The sequence below is a fragment of the Loxodonta africana genome, chromosome 12 (genome assembly GCF_030014295.1).
Source record: "Loxodonta africana isolate mLoxAfr1 chromosome 12, mLoxAfr1.hap2, whole genome shotgun sequence".
NCBI classification, from domain to species: Eukaryota; Metazoa; Chordata; class Mammalia; order Proboscidea; family Elephantidae; genus Loxodonta; species Loxodonta africana.
The window spans coordinates 64,672,412-64,694,448 of NC_087353.1; the positions used below are offsets into that span (position 1 = coordinate 64,672,412).

A 22,037-nucleotide genomic window follows, 5' to 3' on the forward strand; every position below is an offset into this window, starting at 1 on the left:
CGACCTTTCTGTTAGCAGCCCAGTGCTTAACTGCTGCACCACTGGGGCTCCTTGTATCACCAATAGAGCTCACTATTTTACCTATCACCATGAAGTGGGGGAGAATTTCTCAAACGGGAGACAAAGCATTAACCATAAAAGAAAAAAATTGATGAATTTGAAGGAGCAAAAACAAGCCACAAAGTGAGAGAAGATATCTGCAACTCCTACAGGAAAGGTTTGACAAAGGATTTTTATTCATAATAAGTTCTCTTAGAAAATAAATGAGAAAAAGGACAACCCGATTGGAAAAATAAACATGATGTAGCCAGAAATTGTGCAGACAAGGAAACACATAGCCAGTAAACATGTGAAAAGATGGTAGTGATTAGGAAGATGCAAATTAAGACAGATATAATTCTGTATCCAAGAGATTGCTAAAAATTACAGCTGGCAGTGCCAAGGGCTCAAGAGGATGTGGATCAGTGGTAACGCTTGCACATTGCCTGTAGGACTGTAAATTGGTGCCACTGGTTTGGAAAACAAGTTGACTCGCTTGAAAAGTTGAACATTTGCATACCTTTCTTGATAAGAAGAAATCAAATGGCGTATTGCTTTTGGCAAATCTGCAAAAGACAACTTTAAAATGTTCAGAAGCAAAGATGTCACCTTGAGGATTACATGCACCTGACCCATCCCATGGTATTTTTTTTTTTTCATGTATACGAAAGCTGGGGAATAAATAAGGAAGACCAAAGAAGAATTAATACCTTTGAATTATGGTGTTGGCAAAGAATATTGAATATACCATGGACTACCAGAAGAATGAACAAATCTGGCTTGGAAAAAATACAGCCAGAATGGTCCTTGGAAGTGAGGATAGTAAGACTTCATTCATCTCGCTTGCTTTGGACATGTTATCCGGAGGGATCAGGCCCTGGAGAAGGACATCATACTTGATAAAGTAGAGGATCAGTGAAAAAGAGGAAGACCCTCGACAAGATGAACTGACACAGTGGCTGCAACAGTAGGCTCAAACACAGCAACAATTGTGAGGATGGCACAGGACTGGCTGTGTTTGGCCCTGTAGTGCGTTGGATCGCTATGAGTCAAAACTGTAACCGAACAAGGGTTCTTGTCCTGTCCTATCAGCTGATTGAAATAAGACGGATGCCACACCACCAGTTACAAGGGAAATAGAAAGTGGAAATTTATTGTCTGCGCAGACAAGGAGCAACGCAGGGTCTAACGACCATAAGGCCACGTGCTCACTGTCTGAGGGGGTGGGTGAGCTTTTTATTTCCAGTGGCTTCTGGGGGTTGGGTTTGGTGCCTGGAACTGTCCGCCCAGAGCCTTCCCATGTGCACATTTGGAGGTCCAGGTGTTGAATCATGTCCGTGATGTTCAGGTCAAAGGACAGATTGAGGGCACAGCTCTTCAGGTCCAGCGCATGTGCCAAAATCTTGGTTTGCGCATGCGCAGGATTCTGGCACCAAATTCAAACTGTTGCTAGGGCCTCAGCGTGGTCAGGCCCAACTGCAGTTAGAAGCTGTGGCTTCAGGGGCTGTGAGGGGGGCGAGGAACGGCGGAGCCGGGGGGTAGGGGGCGAGTCTTGGTGGTGGCTTCAGAACCAACTCCAGGGTACTTGACCTGCCCACCAAACTCGCTTGAGAAATGTTGAGAGCTCATCTTGATACAAGAAGGTTGACAGCAGCAATATTAAGATAAAAGAAACCCTGGAAATAACCCAAATACCTTCATAAACGGCTGGATAAACAAAATTTTTTATACTGACCTAATGAATTATTATAACGCCCTGAAAGTGAGTGAATTGTTGCTGTACACAACTGCATGGAAGAATTTTTGTAAATAATAATGAGTGAAGAAAGGAAGTGTTAGAAAACTATAGTTTGCTTGGTGACAAGCAAAACTAAGCAGTATATTGTGGTTTACACATGGCATTTATATTAAAATTATACAAGAAGCAGTAGAATTACAGACTCAGTATTCAGTATACTGGTTACCTCAGGATGGGGAGGAAGAAGGGCAGGGGGTGTGGTATGGGGGAAACATAGGTAAATGCATACTGTTTGGTTGAATGGCTCAAAGATATTCAGTATATTGTTATACTGCATAGTTAACACATGTGACATGTTTTTTTTAATGCTTCAAACATAGAGGTAGATTTATCCCAAAGCTTAAGTTTCAGGACTTTTTAGTAGCTTGGGCCTTTTCCAAAGGCCTTGAGAAGGATTATTGCAGTGTGTTCACATGGTTGTATGTTTTTTGTAAGATTTAGAAAAGTAAGATATTTTAACTGCAGTCGTTTAAGACTGCTGTCTCTCTTCACCTTGATTTCTTGTTAACCTTGTGTCACCTGGTGGCGATAAACAGCCTTCAGGAATTTTGCAATTAGGGATATACTTAGTGTGGACTTAGTGGGATATATTTGTGGTTCACAATCACATCTGGGTGTAGGAAGTTATTGCCTATCATCCTGATTGTGATGGAAATATGGCCTCCAGTGCCTGATACCTGAAGTATGTGAGTAGTAGAGAAACCAAGATTTGAAATTTATGAAGCCATATGGTAGTCTGGAAATTTTTTTCCAATTATCTGATATATAAAATCATAAGTAGAGTATTTAGTTCTCCTGAATTTTCAGTCACAACAAAACTTCTCTTTTGTCAGAGGTATACTCAAAATCTCAATAACAGCATATTCAATTATATATTCACCATACATTTGTATTCTTTTTTGATAGGAATTCTGCCTTTGAACTACAATAAGAGTTTTTGTGTTTGTAGAGCATAAACCTATAGCAGTATCAGGAAGAACTATGTCTTTAGGTGAAGCTACTTAAGCATTTTGATTATCAATAAAAATAATCAAATGTTGACCAAATATTGATCATACATGCTAGAGGAAAGACTTGGTTTGTTGATTCCCTCTATGGGAAATATTATAAAATTGTATTGATGCAGAGGCAGTCAAATAATAGGTGGTCATATCAGAAAAATAGAATTATAAAGGTGTACCAGGCCCTTAATTAATGAATGTATTCTTTTTCTGGATTTTGTGGTGTTTATGAATACATGTCAGCTTTTTACAACTTGTAATTTTTTGTGATTCCTTATTCTAAATAAATATCTACTTCAATTTTCAGGTCTCATAAAACCTGGAACTTTTCCTGACCTAAAGATTTGATGAATATAGGAAAAGAAAGCTTCAAGTAAGAAAACAGATAATGAATAAATAGAAACACTACTTAGGCAGCTTTTGTTGGGTTATTTGTAACTTAAAAGGTCCTAGATTCTGTTTTGAATTTGAGGTTAAGAAATGCTGTGTAATTTGTTAGGTAACCATTTTATCATGTGTCAGTATAATTCATTTTGTTTGCTCATATTTTACCTTTGAGTACCTTGCACCCTGTCACTATTCCTTTCTTTTAAACCAGTTGCCTACCTATAAAACCAAAAGAACCAAAACTGATGCCGTAGAGTCAATTCCAACTCATAGCAACCCTTTGGAACAGAACAGAACTTCCATAGAGTTTCCAAGGAGCGGCAGGTGGACTTGAACTGCCAACCTTTTGGTTAGCAGCTGAGCTCTTAACCACTGCCCCACCAGGGCTCCTACCTACCTATAACAAAAAAAACCAAACTCATTGCCATCGTGTCGATTCCAACTCATAGTGACCCTGTTGTTCAGATCAAAAGTGATGGGAATACCAAAAAAAAAAAAACCTGATGCCATCACAGCAACCCTATCGCGATGTGGATACTGGTTAAATACTAAAATTTTTTTCTCTGCTAATAGATTTTTTAAATTATTAAAAATAGTTAAGAATTAAGTAGTATGCAGTCTAAATTGACTTTTTATTTGAACAGGCATCATGCCGTGTGTCTTAGTGCTTGTATTATACTTGTAACTATAGAGAATTTCTCCTGTAGTAAACGATTTTATTTTGGAAACCTGAATATTAGTAAGGCTTTAATAGGTGCCACTATTTGTTGAAAATAGAATGTTCTATACAGAATCTTTTTTTTTTTAATGAAGAAATATAATTTAATCTTTAGATTTTCTAAACTGTGGCTTGGAGAATTAAAAGTGAGTGATCATAATATAAGGTAATATAACAAAAAGTAGCCAGATAAATCCTCAGACTTAGTATCAGGGAAAATTTTACTAGTATAAATTTTCATCTCACATACTTTGGACATGTTATCAGGAGGGACCAATCCCTGGAGAAGGACATCATCCTTGGTAGAGTAGAAGGTCAGCGAAAAAGTGGAAGACCTTCAACAAGATGGATTGACACAGTGGTAATAACAATGGGCTTAAACATAACAATGGTGCAGGACCAGGCAGCGTTTTGCTCTGTTGTACATGGGGTCACTATGAGTCGGAACCAACTCGACGGCACCTAATAATGGCAACAACATAAATTTTAGATTTATAAAGTTTAGTTTTATAGAAAAATGTCAAATCATTTGTATATTTTTAGTGACACAGATGAAAATTTATGTAATTTTTTTCCAATAAAAGTGATTATCTAAATTTGAAGACAACATTATTTTAATATGGTAAATGAGTTAAATTTTGTTTACTGGAAAAAATATATTTAAATGATATCTTAAATTCTAGGATATGAAAGATGGCAAGTCCAGATAGAAGTAACCGGAAAATATTAAAAGCCAAAAAAACAATGCCTCCAAGTTGTCGGAAACAAGTAGAGCTCCTAAATAAATCAAAGAGTCTTGAAGCACTGAAAACAGCAACAGTTGGGAATAATGTGCCAAATGGTAATCAGAATTTAAGTACTGGTGTCATACAAAGCAAATGTACGCATTCTGAAAATGATGCCACCGCATTGGACTCTAGCAAAAATTCAGTATGGTCACAGAAAATTAAAGTAGCCCCTCAGAATTTAATAGAACCAGTAGAAAACATTGTTAATTCAGAAACAAAATTGGAATACATTGATGAAGAAGTTGTGGGCCCTTACAAAAAGCCAGGTAAAACAATATATTCTCTCAAGAAACTGTTCATAGAAGAGGCAAAAGATTCACAGAATACTTCTGAAAATTATTTTGAAAGTCAGGCAAATATAACAAGATCCATTTTTGAGCTACACATAGGGGATTGTGATCTAAAATCCATTTACTGTTCACCTAATGTATTGAGTGGTATAGTTCAAATACCAAAATATACAATAACCAGTACCTTGGATGATAAGGGAAGCGAAAACATGGTTTCATATTTAGAAACAAACTCCAAGTCAGAGTCCCATGATAAGAAGCAAAATAACAACAGTTTAAATTCAGACTCCTGTTTTGTGCCCATTGAGAAAACACCTAACTTGGTAAATTCACTAAGTTCCAGCAAATATGCTGCTGATGTTTTGAAAACTGAAGAATCTAGTAGAACTTGTCATTCCAGCATTTCAGATTGTGGAAGTACAGACTCAACGTGGCATTCATCTCTCGACATTGCCAGTAATAACAGTAAGTGTATACTTATGTATTTTGTGGGGAAATTAAAGTAGCCACTTTGCTCTGGGGTATTTTAAACTTTCAGCTATATAAACAGTATGATACAGAAAAGACTTATTTAAGTTTAATAGGTATATGCAAGATCATTAAGTGCGTTTTGTGCATTTTTTACTTAAAAGGATAATTGTTTGTTGAGGTTGGGGCCAGAAAACAGCCAAGGGCCAAGGCATATCCCTGAATGGAAAGAAGCTGTACTTTAGAGAAGGTTTAACAGGGAGGAGATTCTAATAAGAGTGAGCCCAGCAGGGAACTACATCCGAAGAGGAAAAACACTGTAAAGAATAAACCACCTAGCAGAACTTTATAAACTCTATGAGGACACTAGTAAATGCTGACAACTATTTCATAGTTTCTTGTTTCTCAGCCATTCTGGGAGGGAAGGAGCGGAGATATCCCCCATATCCAAAGGGAAGTGAATTCTGGCAAAGAAGGAATCCCTTTCCTTTGAGATTGCAAAAAATCAAATGGTTGTTTACGACAATTGTTAAGCTCCTTTGATCTACAGCTCTTCTTATTTGGAAATTTCGTTTATTAGATTAATAGGGAGGCTGTCTTCCTAAGGCTGGTTGAAAGACACAGTGACTTTTTGAAATTGGTGAACTCATTTATTTTCACAGAATTGACCTGTAAATGGTATCCCAACAATACGCTAAGAAATAATATATGCACATATACATACACATATATGTGTCTGTGTGTGTACATAGAGAAAGACACCAAGTGTTTACCAAATGGAATTCTGGAGTTGTAAAATATAACAGCAAAAGTAAATTTCATTGGAATTAGAATGTTTTTGTTGGTTAATGAAATATAAGAAAAAACTGATTTCATAGGATAAATTTTGTGTTCTCAGCTCAAGGCTACAGAATGATCATTTAACAAGATGAATTTAAAATTGAAAATAATATGATTGTCTATTAAAATAAATATAGGCCTATTTATAATTATAATGTAGGACCACTTAAAAAAAAATTTTTTTTTTGACCACTTAAGTAACTGTAAATAGAGGATTAAATGCTATATTTAGTTTTTGTTGGTGTATGTGTAAGAGTATCCGAGACGAGAATTCTTTTAAGATACTTTTTTAAGGACTAGTTTGTCACAGTGTTTTTACACAATTATATTTTCTTGAAAAAATGCTTTCAAACTAGGTGTATATAGCAAGGTGTATATAAATTTTTATATGAGACTGACATGATTTGTAAACTTTCACTTGAAGTGCAATAAATATTAAAAAAAAAAAAACTTTCATTTTCAGATTTTAGTTTTTCCATTTGCTTAGGGTCCTGAAATGAGAGAATTTCTGTTTCCTTCTTTGGAAGGAAAATTTATCTTTGATCTTTCCATTTTCCCAAGGCCATAATCAAAAGAAGAGGATGTTTTCAGAAAACAAAGAAAATGTTAAGCGCATGAAAATTTCAGAGCAAAATAATGAAAATATTAGTGTAGCTCTGGAAAAGCCAAGAACATTGCTGGAACAGGTAAAATTTTGGAGCTTAAGTTTATTTGCTATGGAAAATTTTCCTTTAGTGAAAAATGGTAAAAGTTAACTGATTTCTGTAGTGACAACATAGATGACTGTCACTTGACAATAAAGACTCCTGAAGTCCATTGGAAAATTTCTGCTGCATTAAGGTTTACCTGCCCTAATTTCAGTGCTCACACTGATAGACTTCATCATCTGACATTGTGCTTTACAGCATCATTAAGTACACGTTTTGCTCTTATTCTTGCCCCAGCTCATCTGATTGTACCATGTTCTGCATACATGTCTGTTCTAACTCTGAGATGAAGTGTAATGAGTTTCGATTCTAGTAGAATGGCTATAATCAGGGCCTGTTTGGGTGATCATGTTTTGCTACTTCATCACCACCAGAATGGCACCACTGAAAGTCATTATATGGTAGGGTACTGTCACTTAGCTGTAATGGACCAGAATTCCCCAATCTGAACTGTACTGCAGACTGCTTCAGAAACAAAAACACAACTGTTCTCTAAAATAGACTATTAGAATTATATCTTTATATATCATACAAATGTATATTCATCTAGAAACCTTTTTGAAAGGCTCAGGCAAAACCAGCTTAAAAAGCATACGTGTTTAAAAAGCAGGTGGATTTGTTTTGGAGTTCTGGGTGGCGCAAACGGCTAAGTACTTCATTACTAGCCAAAAGGTTGGGGGTTTGAACTCACCCAGAGGTGCCTTAGAAGACAGACCTGGTGATCTGCTTCTGAAAGGTTCCAACTTTGAAAACTCTGTGAAGCAGTTCTACTCTGCACGCATGGGGTTGCCATGAGTCAGAATCAACTAAATGGCAGCTAACAACAATGCCCCTGGAAGTTTCTCATCCTCTAGAAATAAGTCAGGTTTTAGGAACTTTCTTTTTCGCTATATGGGTAGCTTCTGACCTATGACAGACCACACTTGTGACCGTCCTTTTTTTTATATACCTTGTCATTAGTAATATGTTCTATATACAACATTGCAATGCATAATTTGCTGTTACCATTCTCAGATGTAATGTTTCCAACCCCCAAAGATAAATAAAGCTTGGATTTATAAAGATACTGGTAATAAAAGGCAATAATAATGAAAACAAACAAAAAAATGTGGTATTTGACATGTCAGAACCGACATACAATGGAGTCGTCATCAGAATGGAACCTGGTTGTAAGTCAGGGACTACCTGTACATCTGTATGTTTTCCTTTTTTGAATCCCAGTGGGAGAGGGCCTCCTGTTCTGACACTGTTCTTCCCTACAGAGAGGATCCTGGAACTGCTGAATCCTATCTTTTGAGGTCTCATAAGGACCTTGGCCTTACATATACTCAGTTAAATTACTGAAATGGAGGGTTTTTCCTCTAACATCCAATCTATTCTACACACCATCTTAGAAAGTTTGAGCAGATTGGTAATTGCCAGTCTTTTTCCAATATTTAGGCCAGTTTGGCTGCTGTCTGCAAATTGAAGCTAAGACTTCCATCTGATGACATAATGTTGCACACATTACCATCAGCAAGACATTTATGAGGTATTTGATGGAGGTTATTATGTCTTCTGTATGTAGAACATCACCACTGAATGCAAACAGTTGTCCACTTAACCAAGAGGAATCACCTCTTGGTGGGTATAATCCAAAATAATCAGGTTTAACAGTCTGCCTCCATCTGAATCACCAGGACTACTTGTTTAAATTATATATTCTTGACTCCATTAATAGTTGAAGACTATTGTTTTAGGCTTCTGTTTTTGGAAACTTACCTGGTAAGAGTCATTGGTAGTGCTTGTTAATTTAACATTTTTCGAGGCCCTTCCTGGAGATTCTTTTTGGGGCCTAGGAGTTTGTGATGTTAATATCTACCAAATGTGATCATCTTCACCAAGGAAGTTGAAATGCTTTATGATCTTAGCTTATAAACAAAACAGTATCTCCATATTCAAAATATTTAGATAAGTTTCTCCAAGATTAATATGGGTATGAACGTCACATATTGACCTCAGCCAGTGAACCAACAAGCATGCAGTGATCCATAAAAACCATGCATGGGTGATGAGTAATGGCCGAAGTAAAAATGGTATGTGTTTCTGAGCATTTATTTACATAATTTAAAAATTCATATATTTTAAGCACTCATTTCATCAAATATTTAAAAGTTGTACATGTCTAATAATTTTGAGAAATCGGTGGAGAAATATTAATGAATAATTACAGAAGACATCAAGTAAACTACAAGACCAACATGAGACTCTACACAGATGGACAGGCAGACAATGCTGAAGAGATAGAAATTGCAAATGAGAAGCAGCAGCCTTGGGAATAATAAAATCACTGAATATGACAAGTCATTCAGATGATGTCAATATAAAAGAGTTTAACATAGGACATATGTGTTCCAACTTCGAGCACTAAGAAGCAAGATATTAGGGGGGGATATAAATATTACTAGTACATAATCTAAATGTATGACAGAAAGCTTTCATTATTAAGAGACACTACCTATTATAAAAGTTGCTTACAGAAGGCTACACATTGAGCGGAAAACTTACACAAATTTAAGATTTTTACCAACTTCTATCTGAAATTGATCAAACATGCAGTCAGAATGCACTGATAATTACTGGTGATTGAAATACAAAAATTAGAAACAAGAAGGATCAGTAGTTGGAAAATATGGTCTTGGTGATAGAAAGGATGCCAGAGATCACATGACAGAATTCTGCAAGACGAACAACACCTTCATTGCAAGTACCTTTTTTCAATAACATAAAAGGCAACTATACATGTGGACCTCGCCAGATGGAATACACAGGAATCAAATCGGCTACATCTGTGGAAAGAGACGATGGAGAATCTCAATATCATCAGTCAGAACAAGGCCAGGGGCTAGCTGAGGAACAGACTATCAATTGTTCATATGCAAGTTTAAGTTGAAGCTGAAGAAAATTAGAGCAAGTACTCAAAAACCAAAATATGACCTTAAGTATACTGCATCTGAATTTAGGAACCATCTCAGAAATAGATTTGATGCATTGAACACCAATGACTGAAGACCTGGTAAGTTGTGGAATGACATCAAGGACATCGTACTTGAAGAAAGCAAGAGGTCCTTAGGAAGATAAGGAAAGAAAGTTAAGACCAAAACGGATGTCAGAAAAGACTCTGAAATTTGCTCTTGAACACAGAGTAGCTAAAGTGAATGGAAGAAATGGTGAAGCAGCAGAGCTAAACAGAAGATTTCAAAGGGCAGATCAAGAGACAAAGTGTAAAGTATTATAATGACATGTGCAGAGAACTGGAGATAGAAAACCAAAAGGGAAAAACACACTCAGCGTTTCTCATGCTGAAAGAACTGAAGAGAAAATTCAAGCCTCAAGTTACAATACTGAAGGATTCAATGGGGAAAATATTGAATGAGGCAGGAAGCATCAAAAGCAGATGGAAGGAATATAGAGTCACTGTACCAAAAAGAATTGGTTGACGGTCAACCATTTCAGGAGTAGCATATGATGAAGAACTGATGGTACCGAAGGAAAAGATTCAAGCTGTGCCGAAGGCATTGGCAAAAAACAAGGCTCCAGGAATTGACATAGATGTTTCAACAAACAGATGCAGTGGCAGTGGTGCCCATTTGTCTATGCTAAGAAATTTGGAAGACAGTTAACCTGGTCAGCTGACTGGAAGAGACCCATATTTGTGTCCATTCCAAAGAAAGGTGATCCAACAGAATGCAAATATTATCAAACAATATCATTACAATCAAAAGTTAAATTTGGCTGAAGATCATTCAAAAGCAGTTGCAGCAGTACATTGACAGGGAACTGCCAGAAATACAAGGAAAATTCAGAGCAGGATATAGAATGAAGGATATCATTGCTAATGTTAGATGGATCTTGGTTGAAAGCAGAGAATATCAGGAAGATGTTTACCCATGTTTTATTGAATATGCAAAGGCATTAGACTGTGGATCATAACAAATTAGGGATAACATTGCAAAGAATGGGAATTCCAGAACTCTTAATTTTGCTCATGAGGATCCTGTACATAGACCAAGAGGCAGTCGTTTGAACAGAACAAGGGAATACTATGTATTTTAAAGTCTGAAAAGGTGTACGTCAGGGTTGTAACCTTTCATCGTACTTGTTCAATCTGTATGCTGAGCAAATAATCCTAGAAGCTGGACTATATGAAGAAGAATTTAGCATCAGGATTGAAGGAAAACTCATTAACAATCTTCAGTATGCAAATGACATAACCTTGCTTGTTGAAAGTGAAGAGGACTCAAAGCACGTACTGATGAAGATCAAAGATGACATCCTTCAGTATGGATTGCACCTCAGCATAAAGAAAACAAAAATCCTCACAGGTGAACCAATAAGCAACATCCTGATAAATGGAGAAAAGATTGAAGTTGTCAAGCATTTCATTTTACTTGGATCCACAATCAACGTCCATAGAAGCAGCAGTCAAGAAATCAAACTTACGTATTGCATTGTGCAGATCTGCTGCAAAAGACCTCTTTAAAGTGCTAAAAAGCAAAAATGTTACTTTGAGGACTGGGTGCAGCTGACCCAAGCTGTGATATTTCAATTGCCTTATATGCATATAAAAGCTGGACAGTAAATAAGGAAGACTGAAAATGAGTTGAAGCTGTTGAATAATGGTGTTGGAAAAGAATATTGAATGTACCATGGATTGGCAGAAGAACAAACAAATCTGTCTTGGAGTTGATATAGCCAGAATGCTCCTTAGAAGCAAGGATGCCGAGAATTTGTCTCACGTACTTTAGACATGTTAGCAGGAGGGATCAGTCATCATGCTTGGTAAAGTAGAGGGTCAGCAAAAAAGAAGACCCTTAACAAGATGGATTGAAAAGGTGGCTGCAGCAATGGGCTCAGTGATTAAGCAATGGGCTTAACAATGATTGTGAGAATAGCACAGGACTGGGCAGTATTTTGTTCTGTTGTACCTAAGGTCTCTGTGGATCAGAACCGACTTGACGGTAGCTAGTAACAACACAACACCCATTAAGCAAAAAAGCTACAGCAAATGCTTCTGAATATATGGCTCTTTAAAAGAAAAAAAAAAAAAAACCAAACCCATTGCCGTTGAGTCGATTTCAACTCATAGCGACCGTTGGGGAGTAGAACTGTCCCATAGAGTTTTCAAAGAGCACCTGGTGGATTCGAACCGCTGACCTTTTGGTTAGCAGCTGTAGCACTTAACCAGTATGCCACCAGGGTTTCTGTATGGCTCATTAGAGCTGTTTGTATCAGTGGGCATTGAAATTAATTGTTCTTGTTAGTTGACGTTGAGTTGATTCCAATTCATGGCAACCCCATGTGTGCAATGTAGAACTGCTCCAAATGATTTTCAAGGCTGTGACCTTTCAGAAGCATATTGCCAGGCCTGTCTCCCAAAGTACTTCTGGGTAGGTTCAAACCACCGACCTTTTGGCTAGTAGTTGAGCACGTAACCATTTGCACCACCCAGGGACTCCTGAGATTCATTATGCTCTCTGACAGTGGGCCACTGTTTTTTTAAAAACAGTCATATGATGAAATGCATTAACATTTCATGTGATAGCTACTAAGATCTGCTCGGATAGCATGCATTAGGCCAGGTGACGTTAGTCACTTCATAATTCTGTTACTGTCTTTTTTATATTTTAACAGTAAGCAAGCCCTTCCTCTCCAGAATTATGCAAGTAATGATGATTGTCTTGTACAGTTATTTCCTTCATATCAATTCAATGTTTTCCATTTTATGGGCCCTCACATACTATCTTTTTATGTTCTTCTAAAAATTCTCTTAACATTGCTCATTCAACAGACGTTTATATTATGTCTACTATTTGTGGACAAGGAAAATGAAGTTCAGAGAGATTGTGATTTCCCAAAGGGAATATAGCTTATTAGTGGCAGAGTCAAAACTCAACCTTGTACAATTTGTCTCATAGCTACTCTACTACAGACCAACTTACCATTTTCACTGGGTTATAGTTTTCAGGTAACGAGCTCCTTTACATGGTATGCTTAGTTTCGCTTACAGTGTGGAAGTATAATTATAAAAAAAAAAACTAAAAATAGCACTATGAGAACAAACTTAATCTCTAATATGTTCATATTTTAAAATATTACATGTGTTCTGCTGAGTTAAATGTGCAGGTTTTAAAAGCTTAATGGTATGATAATATAAGTATGAATATTGACTGACATATTAATGATATTTTATGGGTTACAGTAAATCCAGAAGAGAGTAAAGCTATTTTTAAAAGTAGAAAATAAAATTACTTTTAAATATGAAATGTGAAGTGTGTTTTGATTTTTTTAAAATTCTAGGTCAGACATTTGATTCGACAGGAGATTCGTAGTATAAATTACAGAGTATTTGATAACAAACTGGAAGAGTTAAATGAACGCATTGGGAAGGCACAGTGCAGGAATAAGCATGAAGCAATAGCTGATGAACTCTTTGTAAGTTTCTAACTTTATTTGATTTCATTTGAGTCCTTTTAAAAGTAGAATTTAATGTAATGTATTACATATTGGGGAAGAAAACAATAAGGGCAGGCCCAGATCTGATTCCTAACTAAAAGCCTATATATATCATAGAATTTATTATATCTGAGCAACAGTGGCCTCTTTTGGAGCTTTCAGCATCCTTTGTCAACTGACAGGCTTAATAATACATGGGCAATTTTTAAAATAAATTCAGCATCTATCTAATTCAATATATTCTATATTCATATAATACTGTGGGCCCAAATAGGATGAGTTTTCTGTAAAAAAAAAAAAAAAAAAATGAGGGTCCACCTATGAGCATGTGCAACGTGTTTCAAGGTTGGTTTTTTTGTTGTTTTTTAAACTTTTCTATGGTTACTTGCTGATTGGTGTTTCTGCCAACATTAATTTTACCATGGACCAGTTAGGAGTTTGGTATTTTTATTGTTCGTTCTTGGATATCATGTTAGCATCAAACTTGATTTAAAAAATTTTGATGAGCTTATATAAAATTTCCCTATTTGGGTGGATGCCTAAAACTACTTTGGCAAATTGAAGCTTTCCCTTTACATCTGTCTGACATACTAGGTACTCCAGTTTTGTCTTTATTTGTTTTTCTTCTTTTAGGCAAAAATAGCAAAACTTCAAAGACGTATTAAAACAGTATTGTTATCTCAAAGGAATTGTTTGGAACCAAACATGTTATCCAGTAATGTAGACTATAAGGTTGGTATAAACACATAGGAATTTTTTTTCTTCTTAGATGTTTTAATAACATTTTAACTCACATTATAAATACAGTCATGCACCACATAACGTCCATTCAGGCAACGTCTGACCACATATACGTTCGTGGTCCCATAAGGTTATAATAAACCAAAAAAACCAAACACATTGCCCTGGAGTCGATTCTGACTCATAGCGACCCTATAGGTATAATAGAGTTCAGAAATCCTGATTGGAGAACGAGACGTAGTGGATATAACTGGACATAGTGAATGCAACAGCTTCCTGCACACAACACTATATATATCATGTCTCGTATACAAAGCGATTGCGCTGCTAAGCACATAATGGTACAGTACGTGTTATAACCTTTAATATGTATGTCTTGGTGGTCATAATAAATGCCTGTGTTACTGGCTTATGTATATACTGTACTGTACTTTTTATTGTTATTTTAATGTGAACTTTCCCTACTTATAAATAAAAAGTTTACCGTACAACAGCGTAAGCTTCGATTCGTAGGCAACAGCATCCAATCTGGTGTATTGCGCGTCTCTTAGTGTTGTAGCATTATCTTTTCTGTTTAATTTTCTTTCAAAAGTATTACCGAGAAGTGCTTCATGGCTCCCAAATGCACCAAAACCAGTGCTAGTGATAGCAGCAGCAAGAGGCAAAGGAGATGTATTGATTTGGAAGTGAAACAAAAGGTTATTAAACAACACGAAAGTGGAAAATCAATGAATGCTATTGCTCATGATTTAGGCAGGTTGCACTCGACAATCACGAGGATCCTCAAAAACAAAGAAAACTTTCTCAAAGCAGTTAAAGGATCAGCTCCACTGCAAGTTACAAGGCTAACGAAAATGTGAGAGGGACCTATATCAGATATGGAGAAATTGCTAATGATGTGGATTGAGGACCAAGCACAAAAGCAGATCCCTCAGCATGTTGAAGATCCCTGCTAAGGCACGAAGCTTGTTCCAGACACTTAAAAAGTAGGACCAGACTATGATATTGAGTTTAGTGCTAGCTCTGGGTGGTTCAGCTGCTTCAAACAATGTTTTTTGCTGCATAATGTGAAAGTGAGTGGTGAGTTTGAGAGTTCTTAATATGATAGGCTGTATGGGGTTTGGTTTGTTACTATGGGTTGTACATAAGTGGAACATTGCTAACCAGGGCATTGCCTACATATAATACAGTGTTTGCACAACGTCCAATTCACATAACATCCTATTTCACAGAATGTATTGTGAATGTTAAGTGATGCATGAGTATAGTTGGATTGTAAGAAACGAATATATTTCTAAGGTAAGGTTGAAGGTTTAAAAGAAAAGTTCATACTTAGAATGTTCCTGTGAATCTGACTCTGAAGGCACCTTGAGATAACCAGAAGTAAATACCACTTACATTTCTTTAGTGAAGTGAGTAGAGGATATTTGTGATTGCCTAGACAGCACCCCTCTGCCATTTTATTATGACATGTTTGAAACATACACATCAAAATGGAGGGAAATTTACAGTTAACACTGTATACTAAGCACCTAGATTCTACCATTAATATTTTACTGTATTTATTTTGTCATATCATGTCTATTCATCCCTCCATTCATTCCACTAACCCATCTTATTTTTGGTACCCATCAGAGTATGTTTTGAAACATACATTTACTCCTAAGTATTTAAGAATACATATCAGAATGGAAGAATTTTGCATTGTATGATTTTAAAAAAGCCTGGATTGCTTGGAACAGATGTTAAAGACTGCTAGTAAGGGCACAGAGGAAAGTGATGAGCATGGTAGAGAAAACCAATATCATCTTAGAAAATACCCAAAGTATTTTCTAAGTAAGTAGAGTTTAATATTTGTTTACATTTTTGTATAAAATTTAAATATAATGAAATGTAAAAAATTAAGTGTACAGTCAACTGAATTTTTTTCTTGTATCTTGGTACCAGATTTATGCTGGACTCAATAAATGAATTGAGAAGCATTCCCTCCTCTGTTTTCTGAAAGTTTATTTAAGATTGTTATTACTTAAATGATAGAATCCATTTCTGAAACCTATCCAGGATAGGTGCTTCCTCTATAGGACAGCTTTTACTTGTAAATTTGATTCCTCAATAGGTATGGGGCAATTCAGATTTTCTATTTCATCTTGTATCAGTTTTGTAAGTTATCTTTGTAAGGAGTTTATCCATTTTATCTAAGTTGTTGAACTAGTTGGCATAAGATTGTACATAAAATTCTCATATTTCCCTTTTAATATTTGTAGATCTATAGTGATGTGCTCTATTTCATCTCTGATATAGGTAATCTGTGTTTCCCTTTTTTCTTGATCAGTTTTCTGTAGTTTTTAAAATTTTATTAATTCCATCATTTGTTTCTTTTTTTTTTATTTCTACCTTTTATTATTTCCTTTCTTTTATTTACTTGAGTATAGTGTGTTCTTTTTCCAGCTTCTTAAGACAGGAAAAACTACTTCTTAACCTTCTAATAGAAAACATTTAAAGCTATAAGCTTTCCTCTAAGCATCACTTTAGTTATAGCTCATAATATTTGCCATTCTGTATTTTGTTTTTAGTCAGTTCAAAATAATTTCTAATTTTAGTGATTTTGTTCATTGGCCCTTGGATTATTTAGAAGGTAGTCCCCGACTTATGATGGGGTTCTGTTTCAACCACTCTGTCCAGTAAGTCAGTTCTGATGTAAGTGAAATACCTCTTTTTTTGTTTGTTTAGTTTTCATTGTTATTGTCTTTTATTATCAGTATCGTTATAAATCCAATCTTTACTTGCCTTTAGGGGTTGCAAATATTACATACAAACTTACAGCTTCAACATTGGCACGTCCTACTTCTCCAGTTAACGCACATTATGTAAGCCAAAAAAAAAAAAGATGAAGGTTGTAAGCATTTCATTGTAATTCGAATATGTTGTAAATTGGGGACTACTTGTATGTGTTTAATTTCCAAATATTTGGCACTTTCCTAGTATTTCATTTTTATTGATGTTGTTAGGTGCTGTCGAGTCTGTTCTGACTTACAGCGACCCTATGCACAACAGAAGAAACACTGCCCGGTCCTGCGCCATCCTTACAATCGTTGTTATGCATGAGCTCATTGTTGCAGCCACTGTGTTAATCCACCTCGTTGAGGGTCTTCCTCTTTTCTGCTGACCCTGTACTCTGCCAAGCATGATGTCCTTCTCCAGAGACTGATCCTTCCTGACAACATGTCCAAAGTATGTAAGATGCAGTCTTGCCATCCTTGCCTTTAAGGAGCATTCTGGTTGTACTTCTTCTGAGACAGATTTGTTCCTTCTTTTGGCAGTCCGTGGTATATTCAATATTCTTCACCAACACCACAATTCAAAGGCGTCAACTCTTCTTCAGTCTTCCTTATTCATTGTCCAGCTTCCACATGCGTATGATGCGATTGAAAATACCATGACTTGGGTCAGGTGCACCTTAGTGTCCAGGGTGACATCTTTGCCCTTCAACACTTTAAAGAGGTCCTTTGCAGCAGTTTTACCCAATGCAATGCGTCTTTTGATTTCTTGACTGCTGCTTCCATGGCTGTTGATTGTGGATCCAAGTAAAATGAAATCCTTGACAACTTCAATCTTTTCTCTGTTTATCATGATGTTGCTCATTGGTCCAGTTGTGAGGATTTTTGTTTTCTTTATGTTAAGGTGTAATCCATACTGAAGGCTGTGGTCTTTGATCTTCATTAGTAAGTGCTTCAAGTCCTCTTCACTTTAAGCAAAAAAGGTTGTGTCATCTATATAATGCAGGTTGTAAATGAGTCTTCCTCCAGTCCTGATGCCCCGTTCTTCACATAGTCCAGCTTCTCCTATTATTTGTTCAGCATACAGATTAAATAGGTATGGTGAAAGAATACAACCCTGACGCACACCTTTCCTGACTTTAAACCAATCAGTATCCCCTTGTTCTGTCCGAACAACTGCCTCTTGATCTATGTAAAGGCTCCTCATGAGCACAATTAAGTGTTCTGGAATTCCCATTCTTCGCAGTGTTATCCATAGTTTGTTATGATCCACACAGTCGAATGTCTTTGCAGAATCAATAAAATAAAGGTAAACATCTTTCTGGTATTCTCTGCTTTCAGCCAGGATCCATCTGACATCAGCAATGATATCCCTGGTTCCACGTCCTCTTCTGAATCCAGCCTGAATTTCTAGCAGTTCCCTGTCGATATACTGCTGCAGCCGGTTTTGAATGATCTTCAGCAGAATTTTGCTTGCGTGTGATATTAATGATATTGTTCTATAATTTCCACATTCGGTTGGATCACCTTTCTTGGGAATAGGCATAAATATGGATCTCTTCCAATCAGTTGGCCAGGAAGCTGTCTTCCATATTTCTTGGCATAGATGAGTGAGCACCTCCAGCGCTGCATCTGTTTGTTGAAACATCTCAATTGATATTCCATCAATTCCTGGAGACTTGTTTTTCACCAATGCCTTCAGAGCAGCTTGGACTTCTTCCTTCAATACCATCGGTTCCTGGTCATATGGCACCTCTTGAAATGGTTGAATATTGACTAATTCTTTTTGGTATAATGACTCTGTGTATTCCTTCCATCTTCTTTTGATGCTTCCTGCATCGTTTAATATTTTCCCCATGGAATCCTTCACTATTGCAACTCGAATTTTTATGGATACCTAATTTAATTTCACTTTAGGCAGGGAGAATATACTCTAAAATTTCAGTCTTGAAAGTTATTGACAATCATGGCCCCAGTATATGGTTTCTTTTGCCAGATATTCCATGTCCACTTGAAAAGAATGTTGGTTGTAATGTCTATAAATCTTAATTGTGTCAAGGTGGTTGCTAGTATTGTTCAAACTTCTGCAGCTTCGGTAGGCTGAATAATAGCCCCCAAAAGGTGCCCAAATCCTAATTCCAGGAACCTGTGAGTACATTACCTTACATGGTTTAAAATGGAAGTTGTAGTTGTAATTAAGTTAAGGACCTTCAGATGGGTTGGTTATCCTGGATTATCCAGGTGGGTTCAATGTAATCACCAAACCAAAAAACCAAACCTGTTGTCCTTGAGTCCATTCTGACACACGGCAACCCCACGTGTTACAGGATAGAACTGCTCCACAGGGTTTTTTCGGAGGTAATCTTTTCCAAGGTAAATCGTTAGGCTTTTCTTCTGCAGCACCACCGGTTGTGTTCTAATTGCCAACCTTTAGGTTAGTTGGGCACAAATTGTTTGTACCACTCAGGAACCTTAATGTAATCACAGAAGTCCTTATAAAAAAGAAGGCAAGAGGTCAAAAGGAGAAGAAAGAAGAGAATGGGACAATGGAAGCAGAGGTTGGAATGATGTTCCTTGAAGACGGAGGAAGGGATCCTGAGCCAAAGAAAGCAGGCAGCCTCCAGAAGCTGCAAAAGAAAAGGAAAGACTACAGCCCTGCTAGCCTTTTGATTTCAACCCATTGAAACTGCTTTCAGATTTCTGGCCTCTGGAACTGTGAGAAAATAAATTTCTGTTGTTTTAAGCTTCCCAGTTTGCAGTGATTTCTTCCTCTATCACCTAGGGAAATGAATACTAAATCTGATACCAGCAAGGGGGGAGCTGCTGTAACAAATGCCTAAAAATGTGGAAGTGGCTTTGGAATTGTGTGATGAGTAGAGGCTGGAAGAATTTTGAATTGTGTGATTGTAAAAAAGCCTAGACTGCTTGGAACAGATGTTAAAGACTGTTGGTGAGGGCACAGAAGGAAGTGATGAGCATAGTAGAGAAAACCAATGTCATCTTAGAATATACCCAAATCTTCATAAACAGACTGTTGTCCATTTACGGACAATAAATGCACTGCTGGTGAGGGCTCAGAAGGAAATTAGGAACGTGTTATTGGAAACTAGAGAAAAGAGAATTCTTGTTATATAGTGACTGAAAGCTTAACTAAATCGTGTCTTATGGTTTTATGGAAATTGGAACTTATAAGTGATGAACTTGAATATTTTCCAAGCAAAATATTGGAAGATTTGGCCTCGTTTATAGTAAAATGTGAGAGGAAAGTGATAGATTGAGAAACTGTTCAGCAAAAAGAAACCAGGACTGATGATTTGGGAAATTTTCAACCTAGTCAGATTGCAGAAGACTTTAAATTAGGGGGTTCACTGTTGGAAAAGCAGGCTCTGGAGAGAGTGTATAAACAACCTTTTGCTAGTGCGTAGAAGGATCAAAAAGCTACAGTATTCAGTCACTCATAGGGCTTTTGGAAGAGATTAGGTGTGTGGTTGTATTTTAGCAGGCAGTTATCGACCCTATCTTGTTTTAGTGTGTAAGTCCTGGCCCTCTTTTGTGATCTGTAGTTCCATTGACATTTTACTTTCAGAGCCCTTGCAATGTTATTCCGGTTGGCTTTACTTTTTAAATTTTTTTGAGAAAACCAAAATTTTACTGAATGTTAAGTTTAAATACTGTTTTTTGTTGTTGTTGTTGTTGTGCTTTAGGTGAAAATTTACAGTCTAAGATTCTCATACAAAAATCTCTACACACATTGTTAAAAAAAAAAAAAAAAAAACATTGTTATGTGACCCTAATTGCCATCCCTATAATGTGACAGCACACTCTCTCTTTCCACCCCAGATTTCGCATGTCCATTCAACCAGCTACTATCCTTTTCTGCCTTCTCATCTCACCTCTGGACAGGAGCTGCCCATTTAGTCTCATGTATCCGTTTCAACTAAGAAACACACTCTTCATGGGTATCATTTCTGTCTTACAGTCCAGTCTAATCTTTAAAGAGTTGGCTTCAGAAATGGTTTTAGTTCTGGGTTAACAGAGAGTCTGGGGCCCATGTTTTCCTGGAGTTCCTCCAGTCTTAGTCAAACCATTAAGTCTGGCTTTTTTACTAGAATTTGAGTTCTGCACCCACTTTTCTCCTGCTCCATCAGGGACTCTCTTTTGTGTTCCCTATCAGAGCAGTTATTGGTGGTAGCTGGACACCATCTAGTTCTGGTCTCAGGCTGATGGAGTCCCTGGTTTATGTGGCCCTTTCTGTCTCTTGGGCTCATATTTTCCTTGTGTCTTTGGTGTTCTTCATTCTCCTTTGCTCCAGGTGGTTTGAGGGCAAGTGATGCATCTTAGATGGCCACTCACTAGTTTTTAAGATCTTAGATGCCACTCACCAAAGTGGGATGGAGAACATTTCCTTAATAAACTTTCTTACACCAGTTGACCTAGATATCCCCTGAAACGCTGGTCCCCAGAAACCTCCCCCCACCTCCGCCACTACTATGTCCCTTGAAGTATTTGGTTGTGTTCAGGAAACTTCTTAGCTTTTGGTTTAGTCCAGTTGTGCTGACTTCCCTGCATTGTGTGTTGTCCTTCCCTTCACCTAAGAGAATTCTTGTCTACTATTTAGTTAGTGAACTCCCCTCTCCCTCCCTCCTTACCCTCGTAACCATCAAAGAATGTTTTCTTCTGTGTTTAAACCTTTTCTTGACTTCTTATAATAGCAGTGTCTCATACAGTGTTTGTCCTTTTGCGACTGACTAATTTCACTCAGCATTATGCCTTCCAGATTCATCCATGTTATGAGATATTTTGCGAATTCATCATTGTTCTTTATCATTGCATAGTATTCCATTGTGTGAATATACCATAATTTGTTTATCCATTCATCCATTGTTGGGCACCTAGGTTGTTTTCATCTTTTTGCTCTTGTGAACAGTGTTGCAGTGAAGATGTGTGTACATATATCTACTCATGTGATGGTTCTTATTTCTCGCAGA

At 36.9% G+C, this 22,037-nt stretch overlaps 1 protein-coding gene across 1 annotated transcript in view; it reads left to right on the top strand.

Moving 5' to 3' along the window:
* The window catches only part of ATF7IP2 (activating transcription factor 7 interacting protein 2), a 93,031-nt gene that overhangs the window by 16,117 nt on the left and 54,877 nt on the right, over nt 1–22,037 (top strand). Inside the window, exons 2-6 of the mRNA XM_023557383.2 lie at nt 3,146–3,211; nt 4,627–5,486; nt 6,891–7,015; nt 13,376–13,510; nt 14,165–14,263. Of these exons, the coding sequence (XP_023413151.2) occupies nt 4,637–5,486; nt 6,891–7,015; nt 13,376–13,510; nt 14,165–14,263 (1,209 nt within the window). The 5' untranslated portion in view covers nt 3,146–3,211; nt 4,627–4,636. The remainder of the gene's footprint in view (nt 1–3,145; nt 3,212–4,626; nt 5,487–6,890; nt 7,016–13,375; nt 13,511–14,164; nt 14,264–22,037) is intronic.